The following is a 21339-nucleotide window of genomic DNA, read 5'->3' as shown; positions in this document are numbered from 1 at the left end:
TTAATATAGGATATTTGTGTAAAACTAAGCGTGTATTAAGATTTGATTAAATATTTCGCTAAAATCAGATTGGAATAAGACTGGATGCAGTTCTTAAATCCTGATCTGATCAGATTTCTTAGTCAAATATTAGGTTTTTTCTTCTTTTACATCTGATTGTTTGGAGAAATGCAGTCAATTTATTATCCAAATCTAATCTATTGACGCCCTTATTAGAGAGGGTTTGATTACTCCCAATTCAAGTTACATGGATCTGATGTGAAATTGACATGACATACTGCTATGGTAAAATTCATGATTCATTCAACTAAGGATCTTAGGTCAGACTTAAGATCCACATTAAAAACCTTTATGTTACTTCTCTGGATTGAGAAAATGTCAGAATTAAGATGGAAGCAGGGGCAGAGCCAGGGGAGGCCCGCATGGACTCTGGCTCCACCTCAAAAAAATAAAATAAAATAAAAATTTACATGTAAATTTTAAAAAATTTCACTTGTCTAATATAAAAATTATGAAAAATGATATTTCAACTCCTGTCAAAATTTTAAAACTTTAATTAGCCTCCTTTATGAAAAATTTCTAGCTCCACTCCTAAATCGGATGATGGAAGGCTTGATGAAAAATTTCTAGCTCCACTCCTGAATCGGATGATGGAAGGCTTGATGAAAACTCAAATTCGAAGCTATCAAACACTCTTTTTAGATTTGACACAATCTATTAGCAAACATAGATTTGGGATGCTGTAGGATTAGATGGGATCTGCACAATTGGCACAGCAGATAAAATATCACATTGGCATCACTGTAGATCCCGTCGAAAATGTCATCTTCTCCTATCTTTAGACAAGTCACCTGCGAGGACATGTCAGCAAATGGGCTTTTAGCTGATCAGAGCCCATGGAAAATCCACAGCAAGCCATAATGGGCCGACAGATGGGGCCTTCCCAATGAGAGACAGTCAACCACAACCCTGCACATTTAGCGTCTATATTGTCTACCACTTTGTAGTGGCCTGATACTGTCCTTGTCCGAAGCTGCAACTCCTTTTCTTCCTCCCAGCGCCCTGTTGTCTGATGACCAGGGGAACTTGTTTCCACTCCCCTTCATGGACTGCTGTTTGATAGGAAAAGTTTTCTATGACTTTCTTTTCTCTCTTTAGCTGAATCTTAAAGCGTCTCTATCTGGCTCTTTCTGATCTCCATTTTTGGGGCAATGCTTGGAAAGGGCGTTGGTTCGGAGCGTACATCATCTCCTCTTCTTTTTAGCAGTGACGTGAAAAGGCAATAAAAGAGGAAAGAAGAAGAAAGCAGCGAAGGGGAGAGGCAATAAAAGAGTGAAGCCCGTGGTGGCACATGGACATGAGTTTAGTCAAAATAATGTTCTTTTGAGAGACGTCTGCTTCCTTGCTCTTCTTCCCCTTCTCTCCATATATGTAGTCTTTTGGGAAGAGACAGAGGCGCCGTGGCTCATCCTTCAAAGACCATCTTCTTTATGTGCCGTTTGACCTCCGTTCGCCCCAACACCAAGCCCTAGATCTCTCTCTCTCTCTCTCTCTCTCTCCATCTCTCTTTGTCTCTCTGTCGCTTCGAAAGAGGTTGAAGACCCATACAACAGAAATCGCAGAGGGTCCCTCTTCTCTCGAGCCGTAGGCACGGGTCGGGTGACAGGAAAAAGGCACAGAAGAAAGGCCGACTCTCTTTTATGGAGGCGAGGAAGCAGGAGGTGGAGGACGACGAAGATAAGGGGAGATGGGGAGCGACGACCCATCTGGAAAATATGGCGGCGGCTACCACCACCAACGACGACGGGGACGCATTAAGTGGAAGGTCCCGCAGCTTGGTCGTTCACCCCAAGCCGGAGCCTGACTCTATGGGGGACGAGGGCGGAGAGGATGAGGAGCGGAAAATGTATCAGGAGGCGGCGCTGGTGCCGGCGAAGAGGCCGGGAAGGCGGGGGCCCAGCCGGGACCGGCACACCAAGGTGGAGGGCAGGGGCCGTCGGATCAGGATGCCGGCCACGTGTGCGGCCAGGATCTTCCAGCTCACCAGGGAGCTGGGTCACAAGTCCGACGGCGAGACAATCCGCTGGCTCCTGGAGCACGCAGAGCCGGCCATTATCGCCGCCACCGGCACGGGAACCGTTCCGGCCATCGCCGTCACGGTGGATGGTACCCTCAGGATTCCCACCGAGCGCCCCTCCTCCTCGACCCCCGCCCTCCCGTCGCCCTCCTCGGGAGACTCCAACAAGCGGCGGCGAAAGACAACGCCCGCTACCACCGCCGCCGGCACGGACACCACTACCACCACGACCGCCGGCGCCTCCAGTGCCACCACCAACGGTCACCAGCCCCTGGTCGTTCCGCTCTGCTCCTCGATGATGTCGCACAGCATCTGCGGGCCCGTGTGGGCCGTCGGCGGGGAGAGGGTCCTGCCCAACGCCGTAGCCGGAACCGTCTGGATGGTCCCTGTCGGCGCCCACGCGCCACCGTCCTCCGTCCCGCCGGGACAGCAGCTCTGGACCTTCCCGGCCCCGCCCGTCCCCTCCCTCGTGAACATGCCCGGCCGCCCCATCTCCGGCCTGTTCTCCGCTGCGGCCAACGGCCTCCTGATGCCCCACCTCAACCTCGCCGCGACCATCGACCCCTCCATCTCGCCGCCGCCGCCTCCTCCTCATTCAGCGTCCCCGCCCTCAGTTGCGGAAGATTCCGGGGATGGCGCAAAGGCGGAGCTCCACCAATTCATGGGAGAGCAGCAGGACGGGCGCAGCAACGACGGCCACGAGCCTTCCGAAACTGCCCTCCGGGAATAGACCTTATTTCTTTCTTCCCTCTGTAACCTAACCTCTCGTGTAAACAAAGAAAAAGAAAGGCCTTTTAAGCTATTAACCAGAAAAAAGGTGGAAATTCCCGAAATAAAGGCTTCTTCTCCTTTCTCTCTTCTTTATTTTTTTTCCTTTTTCTCAAGTATTGCTGCAACGGAATGGCGTTTGCGAATGGCGTTTAGGTAATATGAGGAAATACGAGGTCCTTTGAGTTTTTCCCTCATCGGTTCGGGGAAGCGTGAGGGCAGTGCGCGTGGGAGCGGTTAGATGGGGTCCGAGAGAGCGCGAGCCGACACGCGGCGGGTGATGATTGGATGGACGGACGGGAATAAGGTGGGGCCTCGGGGGTGGTGTACGTTGTGGAAAAGCGGGGTTGGAAGGGGTGGGGCCCAGCTTTTGCCCGTGCTGGGTCTGGTCGGGTGGGGGAAGTATGTGGGGACCACAGAGGAAAGAAGGGGGGGGTTGGGGGTTGGCCATTTTGCAGTCACGTGACTCGCTGATTGGAGGGGCTTTCCCAAAGGGCCCCACCTTCTGGGTCCCACAACATATCCACGAAAAAAAAAAAGGGAGCCAGGCCAGGCTAGCGGCCGGACCCCCCTCGTTTAAACTAAACGTCGTCTCCTTCGGTTCGGCCTTTGCGTTTTACCCTCCCACGCGTTGCTCCTGGTCCCCCATCGTTTCCCCTCCTTTCCTGGGGCCCACACGGAGAGGCCGGTTTATAGTTGGCTCGTGGGGGCCACTCTCTGCTGCGGGGCCCGCAGCAACGCTCCGCTGTTCTTTTTTTCTTTTCTTTTTTTTTAAGCTTTTTTTAATTAGTAATTAAAAGAAAAATTACTCTACAGAATATAAAATCGAATTTGTTATGGGATAAATGTGCTGTAAGGAGGTTCACATTTAAGAGGTCTGGTTCATTACTTCTTTTGGACTATAAATGCTGACAAGAGCAAGTCCCAAATTAAAGTATGTAGTGTAGTATTCAGGCTTCGAAACATTTTAATTCTAAAACTGGTTTCTGTATTTTTCATAACAAAAGTTATCGAATAGAAACTTAAAGTAAATTATCGTTGAAAGTGAGGTTGAAAAGAGCTGCGGATCTTTTTTCTCCGATTACAAGAATTTCGCTTCTAAGTTTTTGTTTAGTAAACTCCAAAGTCCCACCGCATCCAAGAGAAGGGCAGAATGTCGTGGCCTTGTCGTGTGGCATGGTAAGAAGGGTTTGATAAGAACTTTGTCCTTGCCTGCTTCGAAAACACCGTTCTAGTACGATTATGTTCAGTGTTTGATTATTGAATCTCGAAATGATATTCATAATCATACTATGTTTCTTTAAATAATGAATTATAACACAATGTTCTTCTTATTAAATGACCTCATATGGGCGCAAACAAACACTCTACATATAACATGGAACAATCCATTTTTCAGCATTCCGCCATATTTTATTTTTGCATTGTGATTCGAAGGTGAGAGCTTCATCTAAAAGGAGCTATGCAAAGAACCAACAAACATGAACCTCCACCGTCTAGGGAATTCGAAAGGTTTCATGATCTCCCCAACCAAAAAAGAAAAAGGAAAAGAACAAGAGGAACAAAGAGTAAACCACTCTCACTAATCAGAAGATAAGAAGGTCCCATGTTAACATAAATTAGTTTGATATTTTGGAGCAGTTCAGCGACATGTTTGAAAAAAAAAATATATTATCAGCTTGAGCTACAACCTCTCTAAAACAACCTCTCTAAAACATACATGAGCAAACTAGTACCTCCACACAGCCAACTGTAGACCAAGGGTGGTTCAGTGACCATTGGCAATGCCATTTTCATGGATGGTCGTTCCATTTGCAACCCCAGTTTCCGACTTCTTGGCGTAAAACCTCCGGTACGCAGAATCGACCTCCGTTAGGTAGAATGTTCCATTGGACAACAAGTTCTTGTCGCCACCCGTAACAAATCCTTTACCTCCATATCGGTGTTCCATCAGATGCATATTTTCAACAAAATTTTCTGGTGAAAACTGGCCCCCAAGATAAAAGAAAAAAAGAAGAATAGCAACAAAAGAGGCAGTTAAGAACATCAAATTTCTAGACAAGCAAGACAAATTAAACATGAAAACAAGGAAATATTACCAAGTGTAGATGTGGCTGTGTTTTATGGTGCAGCGAGGCAAATTGTGTACCCAAGCAAATATGTGCACTATAAAGCAGAAAAATCCATGTACGGACTATTGAACAAGACTAGAATAGGCTCCACAGGAATGGGGGCAGAGCAAGAATAACATAATATTATGGCCTGATACAGACAAAATTTATGGTGGTAGAATGTCCGTCCATAAACTTTTGAGAAAGGCTGGTTTTCTGAAAGACGCACTTGACCAAAAGCCCTTCTCAAATTTTTGCTTCCAATTTGAAATACGGGATGGAGTGATGGCACTCATACTTGCTGAGAACTGACAATTCCTGGTGCTTTTACAGAGAAGAACCAAACCAAGGATGAAATCTAACTTATTTCAATTATGTCGGTTTTGCAAGAAAGCCTAAGTTGACAACCGACTTGTCCAGCACGTGGAACAATTCTGCTTGCTTAGGTTTATAACCAACAACAAAGTACTAAAATACGAATGTAACAAGGGAATACATAGATTCAGGAAAAAATGAAGTTGACGAACCAGTTATGTACTCAACCAAAACTTCAAAGGGTATGCTACCACTAAGGAAAATTAGCATGACGAAATGTATGCAGATAGTTCTACATGACTAAGAAGAACCCAACTCATTGCTTGTCAGACAGCCCATTCATTTCTTGACCAATCTCAGACCACATTCAGAATCAGAAAAAAAGAAGTTACCAAAATCATCTTTAAAATTGCAGTGATGAACAAGTATGAAAAAATGAACGCCCCAATAGACAAACAAGTGATGGACATACCACATGTCTGGACTCCAGCTTTTTGGAGAGACCAAGCACATTGGCAATGTTTGATAAACTGAAAGGAAGTTCACCATCATGTAATTTCAAGGAGAACATGGTTGAAGCAAGACCACTGCCATAGGAGAACATCAAGACTCTTTGCCCTTCCTGTAGATATTGCAATTAGTTAACCAATTGTAAGCACACTGCATTCATGTCCAAGAAGAGAGAGAGTCAAACAAAAGATTTACCAAGGATTTGTGCTTGTTATGAATAATAGATGCAAAAGCTGCATAAATAGATGCAGTATACATGTTGCCAACTTGCTTTGGTAACAAGGTTGATGGTTGCACTTTCATATCATATAGTTGTTTGGCCACTTGTTGAGATACCTAAAAGGCAACATGGAAGGATATCAATTTAGTACAGATAAATGAAACTATGACTATCAATGTGATCTCTGGGAAAAAAAAAAAAAACACAAACGTGACAAATAGTAGAGCCATGGATGGAGTTCAGCCCCACACAGTCTTAAAGTCTATAAACTTATAAAGGTTAAAAAAAAACCTTTTCAAGATCACGGTTTTGATAACTCTCATCACCATTCAGAGCTAAAAATGGTGCCAATTTTGCCTTCGCATCCTCCCCCACAGACCTATGAATAGATGAAGAAGAATGAACTTAATAATGCAGTCTAATACTACATTTTGCAGCACAATTAAAAAAAAAAACATTAAAGGCCACATTTGACATTCGAATTCTCTGCTAAAGGCATCATTCAAGAATTTCTCAACAAGGGGATATCCATGGAGAAATTTAAGTAGATTCTGCCAATAACTTGGGGCTGCCTTAAGAGAAGAAAAAGTATCGGTTGGGAAGTTCTCGGCAAGGATACATATTAAGAGATCCCGAAATGGAAATACACACATATTTAAGAGTTCCAGGATACTTTAAAGGAAAATAAAATTTAGGAACTAATCGGCAACCCCACATATTCAAGTGCATGAAACCAAACTCAGGATAAAATCAAATGATAATTCAAGTGAACAATGTTCCGAATTTCTTTTTTCCAAGATCTTGTTGTTTTGACTAACTCTTGATAGAAATCTAGCACCAATATCTGTAACCAGAAAACAGCACTCACGCAGGAAGATAGAGATAGAGAGAGAGAGAGGGAGAGAGAGAGAGAGGGAAAGAGAGAATGAAAACAAGAAGAAACTGAGGAGAAGAAGCCGTAGCCAAAATGGTTTGCACGACCTCTATTTATAATCCCATTTCCAGAATTCTAAGAGTCTCCAATCGTAGAATCCTAGGAGATTTCACAAGCTCCAAGGACATTAATTACATCATAGAAACCTAAGAGACTTCACATATAACAAGGATATTAACTACAACATAGAATCCTAGGAGACTCTTCACATGTTACAAGGACATTAAATATCTTAACACATTCTACAAGGAGGTGGAATCCTAAGAGACTCCTCTTCAACGTGCTGGTGAAGGATTTATATTTTAACACCCTCCCTCAAGTTGTGCATGGTTTTGCACCATGTACAACTTGCCTTTTAGAAACCAGAATCGTTCCTTTGTTAATCCTTTTGTAAATAAGTCTGCAACTTGTTCATCTGTACGAACATAAATAGGCTGAATCTCCTTGTCTTCCACCTTTTGTCTAACAAAGTGTTGATCAATCTCAATGTGCTTTGTTCGACCATGTTGTACGGGATTAAAGGCAATGTTAATAGCGCTTTGATTATCGCACATTAACATTGATGTTTTAATCTTTTCTCCAATGTCTTCTAGCAAATGTCTAACCCATGTAACTTCAGCAGTACCTGCAGCCATGCATCTGTATTCAGCTTCAGTGCTGGATCTTGCTACTGCCTTTTGCTTTCGACAACTCCAAAACACAAGATTACGTCCAATGAAAATACAAAAACCAGAAATGGACTTTCTTTGATCGGGATCTCCAGCCCAATCTGCATCTGTGAATGTCATAAGTTGATGTCCAGTAGTTATATTTTCACTCTTACCATAAACTAAGCCATCTCCTGCTGTCCCTTTAAGATATCTTAATATTCTTTTGACAGCATCCATGTGAGTATCTTTAGGTGCATGCATAAATTGAGATACTTGATTCACAGCATATATAATATCTGGTCTAGTAAATGTAAGATATTGAAGTGCCCCAACAATACTTCGATATTGCGTAGGATCTTCATATAACTCCCCATCTTGAGCACTTAGTCTTTGATTTAGAACACTAGGAGTTCCAACAGGCTTACAATCAGACATACCTGACTTTTTCAGCAGATCCAACGTGTATTTCTGTTGTGTCAATGTGAGGCGATTATTGTCCCTATCAATCTCCACTCCAAGAAAGAATCGTAAATCACCAAGCTCTTTCATTTTGAAGTTTTGCATCATCAAAACTTTAGCTTCTTCTATGTGTTTTTCTGAATTGCCTGTGATAACAATATCATCAACATATATAAGAAGTAAAGTAAATATGTTTTCCTTTCGATAAATGAAAAGAGAGTGATCTAGAGGACATCTCCGAAAACCACATTCTTAAGTCCATAAATAGATTTTCTTAGTTTGCAAACCCATGCATGAGAGTCTCCTTTCGTGTATCCTGGAGGTTGTTCCATATATACTTCCTCCCTTAAATCACCATGAAGAAAAGCATTCTTCACGTCCATTTGATGTAGTCTCCATCCATATTCAACTGCCAATGATATAATCACGCGAATTGTTCCCATTTTGATCACAGGACTGAATGTCTCATCATAATCTTCTCCATATTGTTGTGTAAACCCTTTTGCTACTAACCTTGCTTTGTGTCTTTCTATGCTGCCGTCAGGTTTGTATTTAATTTTGTATACCCATTTGGAGCCCACTACGTTCTTTTCGTGTGGCCTCGGAACGATCTCCCATGTTCCACATTCATGCAAGGCATCCATTTCTTCTTTCATAGCCTTTCTCCAATGATGTGATTTTGATGCTTGATCAAATGAAGTAGGTTCTTCCTCCTTGCCAACTTTTGCCATGAATAACTGAAAATCAAGTGATAAAGAATCATAGCTAACCCACCTGTGAATGGGATGACGAATGCGTTGGGATCTTCTAAGGTGGGGCATGTTGTCTTCTTCACTGTGAGCATCTCTGTCCCTTAGTCGTCGACTGTAGATAAGACCCGAATACCGATGTGCATCGTTGCTCTGTTCTTCATTATTGTTTTCATGATGACTTGATGACTGTGTTGGATCTTCTTGATTTTCACTTTGAGCCATATCCGACGGTTGTATTGCTCTCTCTGAATCTTCACTTTGAGGCACATCATTTTCTATAACAGGATCTGCATTAAATAACTGTGTACTGGTCCAGGGATCATAAGATTCAATGGTCATAGGCATTTCATTTGTATTATCAAAACTATGTTCATCAAAAATGACATTTCTTGAAGTTTTGATACGTTTAGTTGTTGGATCATAGCATCGAAAACCTTTATATTCATCAGCATATCCAACGAATCTACATTGAATAGCTTTGTCTTGAAACTTGTTCCTCAAGGCAGTATCAACGTGAACATAGCATACACAACCAAAAACCTTCAAGTTCTTGTAATCAGGTTGTTTGCCTAAGAGTGTAAAATATGGCGATTTAGACATCAAGAGTGTCATAGGCAAACAATTTATTATGTATACAGCAGTATGGAAGGCTTCAGTCCACAAGGAAATGGGCACATTAGTATCATGCATCATGCTCATGGCGCTTTCAACTATATGTCGATGTTTCCGCTCAACTACACCATTTTGTTGTGGTGTGTAAGGGCAGGAAATTTGTCTAGTTATCCCTTTTTCACGTAGAAATTCAATAAAATCAAGCGAGGAATATTCTCCCCCTCCATCACATTGAAAATGCACCACATTGGATGAAAATTTAGTTTGAATCATGGCATAGAAGTTTCGAAATATGTGAGGTACTTCTGATTTGTGTTTCATGAAGTAAATCCAGGTGAAACGTGAGTAAGAGTCAATGAATAAGACATAATATCTTGACCCAGACATGGAATCAATAGGGGCTGGCCCCCATACATCAGAAAAAATAGTTTCAAAAGGTTTGGAAGCCCTTTGATTTATATTATGGAAAGGTAAAACATGACTCTTACAAAGTCCACAACTTAACATTTTTTGACACTTGAAGTAAGAGGTAAACTTGATCTTGGAATGAGACTATCTGTGACAAGTTTTTCAATGAAATGTCGACCACAGTGTCCTAGCCGACTATGCCACAAATCAGACTCCAAAAATTGGTTAGGGCCCCTTACTTTTGATTGAAAATGGCAAGAACTTGGCACTGATGACGCATTATGAGAAAGAGAAAATGTCTTCAATCCTATATCAAAAGTGGATGAATCCTTGGGTAGACATTCCTTGAGGACGTACATATTCCCTTGACGCTCCCCTCTAGCGAACATTTTCTTCGTTTGGAGGTCCTTGACATAGACAGAAGAAGGTGTGAATTCAACAGAAGAGCTTGTATCATCAATGAGTTTAGAAATGGATATGATGTTCTTTTTGATATTGGGAGCAAGAACAACATTAGACAGTGATAAAGACGAGGATGACAATGGAATATGTGCATTTCCAATATGTGTAATAGGATGAGATTTTCCATCACCTGTTATAATGCAACTTCTACCGTAATGAGGGGATAAGTTAGTCAATTTACCTGCATTTCCTGTCACATGGGTAGCTGCACCTGAATCCAAGAACCATTCTCCTTGCTCATTTTGCTTTATAGTCATCTTTGAGAATGCGGTCATCAATAGCTGTTGCATATCTTCAGCGGTGGATTTAGAACTTTGTCCTCCTTGTTTATAATCATGGCTTACCCCTTTGTTTTTATTTTGAGGATTAAACCAACATTGTGCCTTCATGTGTCCTTTCTTGTTGCACTGAAAACAAATTGGTATTTTTCTTGAAGTGTCCAAAGGAGACATACCTTGGTTATGTGGTGTTGGTAGAATGCCACGACCACCATGGTTGGAGTTCCCATGGCTCTTACCAAACTTTACATTCATAGCCAATACATTTTGGGAGTTCCCTTGATCAGTCCTTTCAATGACTCTTTTCATATTCATTTCATGTTGGAGAAGTTTACCTTGTAGTTCGTTGAAGGAAGGCAGAACAGGAAGGACCTCAAGAGCTGTAATAAAAGCATGATAATCATGCCCAAGTCCATTCAAGGTTTGCTGCACCTTTTCCTTATCAGAAATGTTATTCCCTGAGGCAGTAAGTTGGTCTGCGACGGCCTTAATACGCCCCAAATAATCCATGATAGACGTTGAACCTTTGCTCAAATTCTGAAATTCTTTCTTTAAGTACATAATTCAAGCTTCTGATATTTGGGAAAAGGTATCAGCAAGGGTTTCCCATAATTCTTCTGCAGTACAATCATCAGAAACTGAAAGTAACACTTGTTGAGATAAAGTGGACAAAATATACGCAACCAGACTTTGATCACGTCTCATCCACATAGCATGTTCAGGATTGTTGTCTTCATGAACAGCAATAACTTCTCCTGCCTCATTTTTTATTTCCTGTAAGACGGATATTGGTGGAGCCTTTGTTGAACCATCGAGATGTCCAAAGAGGCCATGACTTCTTATGAAAGGCATGATTTGCCTTTTCCAGATCAGATAATTCTCATGGTTGAGTTTTTCGGTAATAAGGTGAGGAAGAAAACTTGAGGACATGCTAGAATGCGAAAGGTTTTCCATGACAGCAGAAAGGAATGGTATATAGGTAGAAGATGAGAGGGAAAGAAGACACGATATAACAAGATGTGTCCTTGGGTAAGCAAGAAGAAAAAGGAACAAGAATTGCGCAAGAAAAAAGTAAATTCAGGATAGAGACAAGATGAGAAAAGAGTTCTAACCAGATCAGACCTGTTTGGGCATTTCGTTTGGTAGAGATAACGTAACCTGGCGCTCTGATACCATGATAGAAATCTAGCACCAATATCTGTAACCAGAAAACAGCACTCACGCAGGAAGATAGAGATAGAGAGAGAGAGAGGGAGAGAGAGAGAGAGGGAAAGAGAGAATGAAAACAAGAAGAAACTGAGGAGAAGAAGCCGTAGCCAAAATGGTTTGCACGGCCTCTATTTATAATCCCATTTCCAGAATTCTAAGAGTCTCCAATCGTAGAATCCTAGGAGATTTCACAAGCTCCAAGGACATTAATTACATCATAGAAACCTAAGAGACTTCACATATAACAAGGATATTAACTACAACATAGAATCCTAGGAGACTCTTCACATGTTACAAGGACATTAAATATCTTAACACATTCTACAAGGAGGTGGAATCCTAAGAGACTCCTCTTCAACGTGCTGGTGAAGGATTTATATTTTAACAACTCTCATGTATCACAGTAGAGTAGTTATGACCTACAGGAAAGCAAAAAATTACCGAGCAATGCAAACTGCATAAATATATGCAGTAGGGCAGGAAAAAATGTCTACAAAGGCAGGCCGCAACACCACCTACTAATTAAGCATATATAACCACATAGACTATATCATCCATTTCAACCCATAGGTAATGAAAACTGGATGCATAATAAAAGGCTTATGTACACATGGTTCGAACCTGGCATTCCGCAAGTAGTCATTGAAAACAAGTCGGGCAAAGCTTTTCTGCACAAGCTGCATCAATATTTTACCACTAATTTATACAAGCTCGGAAACTTAACAGATAAAAAATGAACAAGCTACAAAGAAATATCATATAAGTTAACAACAAAATACCTTGTTGTAGGGAGAATGGAAGGCTACGTAATCTGCATCAAGAACAGAGAACTGTTTCCCTTCAAATTTCTCGTATCTGAAAAAAAATTATAAGCAACAAGATGATCATAGTTCGAAAATGAGGCGAGAAACTAAGAAATGAAACGTCCAATAGATCCTATCAATTATCATACTTGCTGCAAAATCTTTTATAGCAAGAGTCTACTGCCATAAGGTAGCAAGTCTGTGAAAGCTTCCCATCCACAACCTACACAGGAAGAAGCAACATAGTATGCCTAAACAAATAACAATATAAAACGTATATCAAGTTAAAAAAAAATGTACATGCAAGGAAAGCTTCACCAACAACAAAAGATAGAACAGAAAAGTGTGATTATATTTCAAAGGGATGACTCTACAAAACTAAATTCATTCATTGTACATATTCCAATTTCCATATACATTTCCACTAGAGAAAATTATATTCATAAGCATCAGAATAAGTTAGATAAACCAGTCATTCCCTCACGAGGTTCTATTGTCAATCCATACTGTTCAAAACTTCAAACAAGCTATTAGCTAAAAGCCTAAAACTCATAAATCTATCTCGGCTAGTATAAAACATTTGTAAAGCAAAGATTGAAGTTGCTAATACCAATAAGAAATTTCTTAAGTTATCGTTCAAAATCCTAAGTTAAATTTCTGAATTATTTTTCAAATCACAACCAGGTTGACCAGGGCCTCTCAAGGGCCTACAGCTACCAATAACCAGCATGGGTTGATAACAAAATCAAAATTCTAAGTTACTTCAAAGAATCACCTTTTATAATTAGCTCAAGAAAGAAAAATCAACAAAACTTCCAAAAGCACACACATTTATCTGGAAAAACCAGAATAAGGAAAAAAGATCAATTAATGTTTGAGAAATACAGCAGTGTGGTCTGTGCAGTAAAAAAACCTTTTTCTTATTAGAATTAGTGTGCTTGAATATGCTGATGTTGTGCCGCTGTTTTCTTTTCGGTTGTGCTGATGCATTGTTCTTTCTCATATATATAATTCCTTTGCAATAAAAGGGTGGGGATCCTAAATCCCAGCATCTTTCATTGGATTATGCTGATGTTACACTTCTATCTCATGAGGGCTGCTAGATTGCAGATCAGGTGACTTGGTGTTGTGCCTTGTGAATGTTCAACAGCATCGGGGACTATGTACATGTGTCTGCCTGGTCAGTGACCACAAATGCATCGCCTTGACTTGTCCATGACACATTAAAATCCCTAAAATTCAGTCTGCGATTAATAGATAGCAAAAATTTGACTTTCTAATACTATATTTCTCCACCTTATATGAGTCAGCAAATTTTATTTGGCTCAACACAAGAGCTTGTTCAAAAGCTTAAGCAGCATACTATCAGCCAAACTAAAGGCATCAAGCAGAAAATTAGTTGTCATGAATAGAGGTATATTCGACAAATTAGCTTCTTCCTTTTATTGAGAATAAAACATCAAATGAGGTTTGACGACAAGACTAATAGAACTGAAGAACAATAAGAGAGTTTTTGCATATCAGAAATGATAAATCAACAAGTGAAATATATATGTGCCAAGAAAATGAAAATGCCACTTAGTAGATCAGAGCAGGTCCTATATGAGTGAACAAAACATAAATAAAAGCAGCCAGCTCTAAATCCAATCATGCAGTTTAGTCTTGTTTACTACTAAAGGTTCCATAATGTTCTCCAGTAAAGCATTTGGGAAACCAAAAATAAAGATGGGTGCCAAGGACAAAGTATTTTCAAATGAAATTTCAATTATGCCATTCTGAGAAAAGAATAAATGAAAATCAGTATAAACTAACAGAGTTTTATCCTGGCAAGCCAGATTCAACAATCCGAGGATGTTGAAGAACAAATTAATTTGAGCATAATCACAATCAACTCTGACTAGATATACACTGATGAACGGTAGAGAAGCATACTGGGTATTCACTTGCAAGATTGGGCTTGTAGAAATCATAAACATGAGCCATGTGGGTTCCCCTGTATTTACTCTCAAACGCGATAGGAGCATTGGGCCCAATCAACATTGCAATTGCAGCAGCACCCCCTGTGGGTCTCGCAGGCCCTTCTGCATAAACCTAGAAGTAAAGCTGCAGTTAAGTGCAGAGTACGATATAAAGGCAAGATGCAGAGGAAAGTCAACAGTTTTTCACATAGCATCTAACAAGCAGTAGGCGATTGAGCAATGAATAGCAGTTCTGCACAGACAAATTTGATTTGACATGTTGTATATGCAAAACATATCATTGAACTACACCAATCTATATACATGACAAATTTAACCATTCCATGAATGATAAAGCACTGTTTCACTTGGAAGTCATACAAAATTACAAATACTATGTGGTTGGCACTACTAACTGTGGTGCTCATGAGCATATTCAAATTGCTAGCTCATTTGGTGCTCACTTTTGTAAACAACAGAATCTGTGCCTGAACCTAAACTCATCAGAATAGGTTGCATGAAAATTTAGGCCTTACACCATCCAGATCCAAATTAGCGTTAGCGTATCTCTATTATCTCATGTTGCTGGACGAGGCAGATGAGACTGCCCAAGATATGATACTCATGCTTGGGTACCAGCATACGTATGGAGAGGCCATATACCTACTCCTGTTTCAAGCCTTAATGTATTCAAACCATGTTCGCCTATGTGCAGGACAGAACAATTCCCTACTCTCTACATCTAGATAGCAAACAAACAGTTAAAACCAGTGATCATCAAAGCCATATAGAAATTATCTGCCTTCATAGCTTAAGAGTTCATTTCATCTCAACAGAGGGTGAGCATCACTCTTCATGTTTACAGTTTAGTGACTGAAAAACTAGGGTTAACACAATAACAGAAATTAATGAAATGCCAAAAAATTAAATATTTAAAACGAAATAAGAAGTTCCAAAACTAAAGTCAATTACCATGAAAGAGCCTGTTCGTGAAGATACTAATTGTGAATCATATTTATGATATAAAGAACACACGTATGATATGAAATGGTCAGCATCATTGGGGTCTGAGGCAAGCTAAGCTGCCATACTTCGACGAAGAAGACCTCATGTCATTTTTCTAATTCATATTTATCTACATCAACTATAATTTTTATTTACTACTCTGATAACTTCAAGCCACAGTATCATGATTTACATTTTGACAGTCTTCACTTGCACGTGTGAATGAGTCGATATCAAACATTTCTTTCATCAAATTTTCTTTTGAGTTTTGAAACGATGAACAATAATACGTCATACAAGTAAATGCGCAGGGGAACTTGTCTTCTATCACTTACAGGTAGCATTCAAACTAAAGAATCAAAGTGCCACCAAGCATGAAAACCCAGAGCATCAAGTGGCTAACTTTTGAATACAAAAATGCTAACTGACAGATACACAAAAAGATTAAAAGTTTGTACCGCACTATCAGTGCATACTACAAGGCCATAGCGTCCATCCCATGAGCTACTTTCTACCCAGTTCACACAGTTGAATAAAGCTGCAGTTCCTCCATAACATGCATTTGTAGAGTCAACTCCTTCAACATCACTGTTACCACAATCCTGTTCATTTACATGGGCAATAAGCACTTTGGTCACAGAAATGAAAAAACTTATGTGCATGTGAAGGCAACAGGCAGTTGCTTACATGCAGTTTGAGCAAAGATGTAAAGGAAAACTTAAAGTAGTGCCCTAAAGGTTAAGAATACAACCTCAAATATGCGCATAAGCCATGTCTTGATGGACTTGCTCTTGTCAATCACAGTTTCACTGCCTACTTCTAGGCGCCCAATTTGTTTAGGATCAACCCCATACTTATCAAGAAGGGACGTGACAACTGTCAAACTGACAAGAGTCGTGTTTGAGCATGAAATCAAATGCAACCAGTTGAAAGAGGAGGAAGTTTGGTAAAAGCACAGCAAGTCATGAAAAATGTGGAAGAACAAACAGTAAAAGTGTAGATTATTTGATAATCAAGCACTAGCATCAGGAATATGCTCACCTAATGTGAACCATATTCCACCAACTTCAGAACACAGGGATTGTTCTAGAGAGAAAAGAACTGTTGATACTACCCCTCCAGTGATTAGGCTGCAGCTAGCCCATGTTAGAACCATACCTAGAACAAGAATCTGACATGGTTCCATACTTGCATTCAAATGTTGAGTTGAGTCAACAACCTAGGCAGTATTTATCAAATAGGCATAAGAACACCAAGATACTTTATGCCAAGTTGTAGTATAAGTTAATCATGATGGTGAACTATGTTTGAGTCCATGTTTTCCTTACCTATTTAACTCTTAATTTCAATGTGGCTACAGGAAGAATTGAGAATTCAAGTTTGTGTCCTACTCCTACCTCATCTAAGCACAAGACCTAGTTGATGCAGAACATAGGATCTAGCAGCGCATGCTTCATGTTTCATGCAGATCGCAACCTGATGGCCCAGAAATAGTGAGATACGACACTCCACAGGAGATTGATCTTTTATATAAATAAAAAATGGGAAGGGAATATTTTACCTATGAGGGAGGAGGCAAATCACATCTAGATGATCTATACTGCAGAGAGATCTAAAATTAAATTAAATCATTGTCACAAATATCGTATCAAGTTCTAAATGGCGAGGATTTTTCTCAGGAAAATTTCATAATTTTAAAAAATCTAAAAAATGGGTAAAAATCAAATAAATGAGAAACTAATAAGAAAACACAAAAAAAAACTAACTAGATAAAATAATGCTTTAGTAATGCTAGAAATTAAGATAAATACTTTAATTTAGCTTTTAAACTTCAATGCAAAGAATGGTGTAAAAATAACATGAAAAAAATGGAAAGAAAAAACAAGTTAAATTTATTTTGGTGTTTTTTTCCAAAAAAGCATTTTTTTTCTTTTTTCATTTTAAGCATTTTTAACATAAATATTGGGTTCCTTTTCGAAAAAAGGAGATATATGTGACAATGAATCAAACCCGAAATATGGACAGGGAATCAAGCCTGGGATCCACTCAAAATCATGGTAGGATGTTGTTGTGGATGGATACAGATCAAGATCAGGTTCACTACCTAGATTTCTATATACATCCATCCAAATTGATTGTACATGTCTCTAGACCGTAATTCTAAGTATCCTAAATCTGCTAAACTATGTGAAGTTACCTATTAAGAATTAACACTGTACACTGACTCACTGAGTGCAGAACACAAAGTAATTACTTGAGTAATTTTCAACTGCTGTCACTTGACACTGCCAGAATGGGCAGTAACAAACACAGATCCCACATTACAATTAAAATAATTAGTTCTGCAGGATCATAGTGGTTGAATGAAACAAACAGCTTGACATTCAGAAATCCAAAGAGTAGATATTCAAGCCTGCTAGATAAATATGTTTCTCCAACTAATGAATTGGATACTGAGTTGAGAGGATAAGCCATGTGATCAAGGTTCTATGTGACACTGCAGTCATAATGCCACATATAATTCCAAAAGTATGAACAATCATCAGAACTTGGCGGTCTGTTTACCCCTTTGTAAGATAGACGACGTTAGAATAACAACACAAATCCTTAAAAGAGCATCGGGAACTCACTAAAAGTCTAAAAGAATACGTACAGATGGGAGAACACGAGGACAAATTGATAAAAACATGAACTCTAAGCCAAATAGAAAACTAGAAACATAGATGGGTACAGAAACAGAATCCACCCGTGCATAGCAGTCAACTGGTCATATTTTGAGGTGATACTGAGTGATATTTTGGCAAGGAGAGTAACTACTGTACATATGCAGAACATTGTGCTTTAAATAATCAAGCTTCAATGGCAAAAAGTGAGGCTCTGCCACAAATGGGCAACATAAATCAGTTTGGCTGGCCATGATCAAGATACGAGCCCATTGATCTATGATTACAAGATCTGAACCTCAAGATACGTATCTTCCGAACTCCATAAAGTGGCCCAATTTTCAAATTCTTGAGCTGTAGTCCGCCTACAAAATGAAATTAGACGATTGTAGAAACCACAACCGCAAACACGAGTTTAGCCAAAGACATCTTCCCATTCGTCATTAAGAAGAGAGGCAGGATACTCATGTCTGTTTTCCGAGCTAAACACAACAAATCACCCCAGAAAGAGGACAGAGTACATCTGTATATTTTAGACTAAATCGAGCCAAACTTTTTCCTACCTCACCCGGCTAGAGTTCACGCTATTAGAAGCATTATTAGTGAAGAAAGCAATCCCCACGTGGAAGCAAAACGCAGAAGAAGAATAATAATAAGAAGTAGAACAGCTCAAAACCTCATGGAGATCACGTCCTCCAGCTCTGTGCAGAAGGCCATGCACTCTTGCCCCAGCCCGATCGTATACTTTCCTTTGCTCGCGCCATCGTACGTCTCTAAAGCTTCCTGAAGGACCACGCAATCCATCATAAGTCATCAGAAGAACAAATCGTCACTGGATCTAAGAAAGAAGGGGAGGACTGGTATTGCCGATACAAAGAAACAAAGAAGAGATGAGTATATTTTACAGGAAACGACCATCAATCTGAAAAAGCTACCAAACCAGCAGCAAATAAAACAATCAAAATGCAACAAATATGTCAAAAACGCGAAGACGGGTGGGGGGAGAGAGAGAGAGAGAGGGCTGCTGCCTGTTGGACACATGACGCAGGGAAGTATATATCCATTGCGAGGATCCCCACGTTCTGTCTCTGCGACTCCATTTCTTTTCCTCGATCGAAACCAGAAAATCACGATGGCAAGAAGAGAAGAAGAAGAAGAAGAGAAAGGTGGTTCTCCTCTTCCTCCTCTTCTGTGTGTGTGTATATATATATATATATAAATAAATATATATATACCAGAGGGAGGAAGGGAGAGAGAGAGATAGTGGCAGGCTGGCATCCGAAGAAGTAGCGAGAGTACACATAAATAAAGATGCAGGAGAGAGAGATGACAGTCAGACAGAAAGGGGTGTGGACAAAGAAGGAACTGCCACACCCCACATGCAAAGCTAAGAGAGAGAGAAGCCAACTAGCACTGCCAGCGTGCGTGGGGCATCCGCCCTCTCCTCCTTTCACGACTTCTCCGGAGGAGCAAAGAGCACCTTTCCCTCTCTCTCTCTCTCCCTCCCCACCACGGGAGACTGTTTGGTGCAGAGTGAATGGAAAAGGACAATCTCCGGCGATCTGGCTGGCCGACGATTTGGCCTCGAAATCTAGGAAACCTTTTGAAAAGACATTATTTTCATGGCTCGATGCAATCTTCCTGTCTTTCCATGAAACCATAAATTCCAACTACGACCTGCCACTGCCATAACTTGCTTGATTGAAAAATGACAAAGTCGTCCACTCACAAGGTTTTTTGTTTTTCTTTTAAACCAACATGGACCTTCTCAATATCATTTATCATTCAAGAAACCACCGTTTGTAATCTAAATTAGTTACATAGTGGAGCATGACAGCAACCACACAATTTCAACCTCGAATTTCCTGAATACATGTCACCTTAGCCTCTGATTGCGCTATGTACTGTCAATAATTTTTTGTTTTTCTATCCTTTTGAAGACAAGAACCACACGTTAACGTTATGATGTTCCAGCCAAAACCTTTCCCGAATACATTTTTACTTTCTTCTTAAGGTCCTCTATCATAGCTAGTTTCCAAATTTCATTTTTCTTCTGTTTTTAAATTGGTCGATACTTTTTCTTAACTAAAGGTTGTTTTTGGTCGTAAACGAGCAAAAAAGCTACCCACATTATGCGTTTCAAATAGAGAATTTCATGGAGACGTAGTAAACTTGTTTTTCACAACAACAATAATAACAATAAAGTGTAAGAACAGCCGCTATTGGGTGAATTGCGCAGCAATTCGAGTCACTCAATCGGCGGGTCCAAGTTGTCGATGTCCTAATGAAAGTAAATTCAACTTGTTGGATCACCTTCTAAAACCGCTTGAGACAGCCCTTGGAACTATAGATCCATGGTTTCAATAACGAAATGCGGATTTTAAATCCGCGGTTGGAAAATCTACTGTTTGTTTCAGCAGTGGGTTTCACTGTCGGATTTGAGATGATGAGGTTTGTCTCCCATATTCAAGGCTATCAAACATAATGTAAAAGACGTTTTTCTAGTTGTTAACTCAGGAACGTTCTTTTGCTTTGCATGTGGTAAAATCTGGTTTCTTTTGCTTTGCAGTTCGTAAATTCTGGTTCAAAAGATTCAGATTCAGGGTGTAAATATAAAAATCAAATTCGGATTGTAAAATTGGATTTTAGATTTGGATTCAGATGTCAGACTGCCGGCCCGCTCCTCAAGAAAATCCTGCTTGTTGACATTACCAACAAAAACAAAAAATTTCAACTCCCTCCACAGTTGCCCAGTTTCAATTGGTAGGAACATGCACATGAATAAGGGCAAAAAAAAGTAACCCATCTTATTCTGGTGTGGCTGAGAGGAGAAAAGTCTTCTTTCTTTTGACAATGATGTGGAAGGGGAAAACCTCAAGCATGAATGAGAAAGGTGACAGCAGTATGTATATACATATGCCAAGCAGAAAAGGCGCGACACTAAAGGCGCACGTGTCACTGTCAGGTAGGGGCGGAACTAAGGTAGGGCTCTGCATGGGCCCTGGCCCACCTCAATTAAAAAAAAAATTATATGTAAATTTTAAAAAATTTCACTTGTTCTATGCAAAAATTTTGAAAAATGATATTTTGGCTCTAGTCAAAATTTAAAAACTTCGCCAAAATCTGTCTGTCATGTGACTAAAAA

At 40.1% G+C, this 21339-nt stretch overlaps 2 protein-coding genes across 3 annotated transcripts; one reads left to right on the top strand and one right to left on the bottom strand.

The window, feature by feature from the left end:
* The first annotated feature begins 733 nt into the window (after positions 1–733).
* LOC116246863 (transcription factor TCP19-like) lies at positions 734–2936 on the top strand. Its single transcript, XM_031618764.2, has one exon. The coding sequence runs from the start codon at positions 1701–1703 to the stop codon at positions 2805–2807; it is 1107 nt and encodes a 368-aa protein (XP_031474624.1). The 5' UTR covers positions 734–1700; the 3' UTR covers positions 2808–2936.
* A 1464-nt stretch (positions 2937–4400) lies between these two features.
* LOC116248050 (hydroxymethylglutaryl-CoA synthase-like) lies at positions 4401–19852 on the bottom strand. 2 transcript variants are annotated; one of them, XM_031620624.2, is made up of 12 exons: positions 19603–19852; positions 18871–18977; positions 16283–16415; positions 15990–16133; positions 14501–14659; positions 12718–12791; positions 12545–12620; positions 12387–12442; positions 6293–6380; positions 5977–6117; positions 5744–5893; positions 4401–4832 (listed from the first exon to the last, which is right to left on the bottom strand). In XM_031620624.2, exons 2-12 carry the CDS (start codon positions 18909–18911, stop codon positions 4614–4616), a joined length of 1281 nt encoding a protein of 426 aa, XP_031476484.1. In that variant the 5' UTR covers positions 18912–18977; positions 19603–19852; the 3' UTR covers positions 4401–4613. The 2 variants fall into 2 exon arrangements, with proteins under 2 accessions (XP_031476484.1, XP_031476483.1); XM_031620623.2 differs by lacking the exon at positions 19603–19852 and adding an exon at positions 19223–19588.
* Between the last annotated feature and the right edge of the window lie 1487 nt (positions 19853–21339).

This window comes from Nymphaea colorata, chromosome 2 (assembly GCF_008831285.2).
Source record: "Nymphaea colorata isolate Beijing-Zhang1983 chromosome 2, ASM883128v2, whole genome shotgun sequence".
Classification (NCBI taxonomy): Eukaryota; Viridiplantae; Streptophyta; class Magnoliopsida; order Nymphaeales; family Nymphaeaceae; genus Nymphaea; species Nymphaea colorata.
This window is presented reverse-complemented; position numbering and strand designations above follow the sequence as displayed.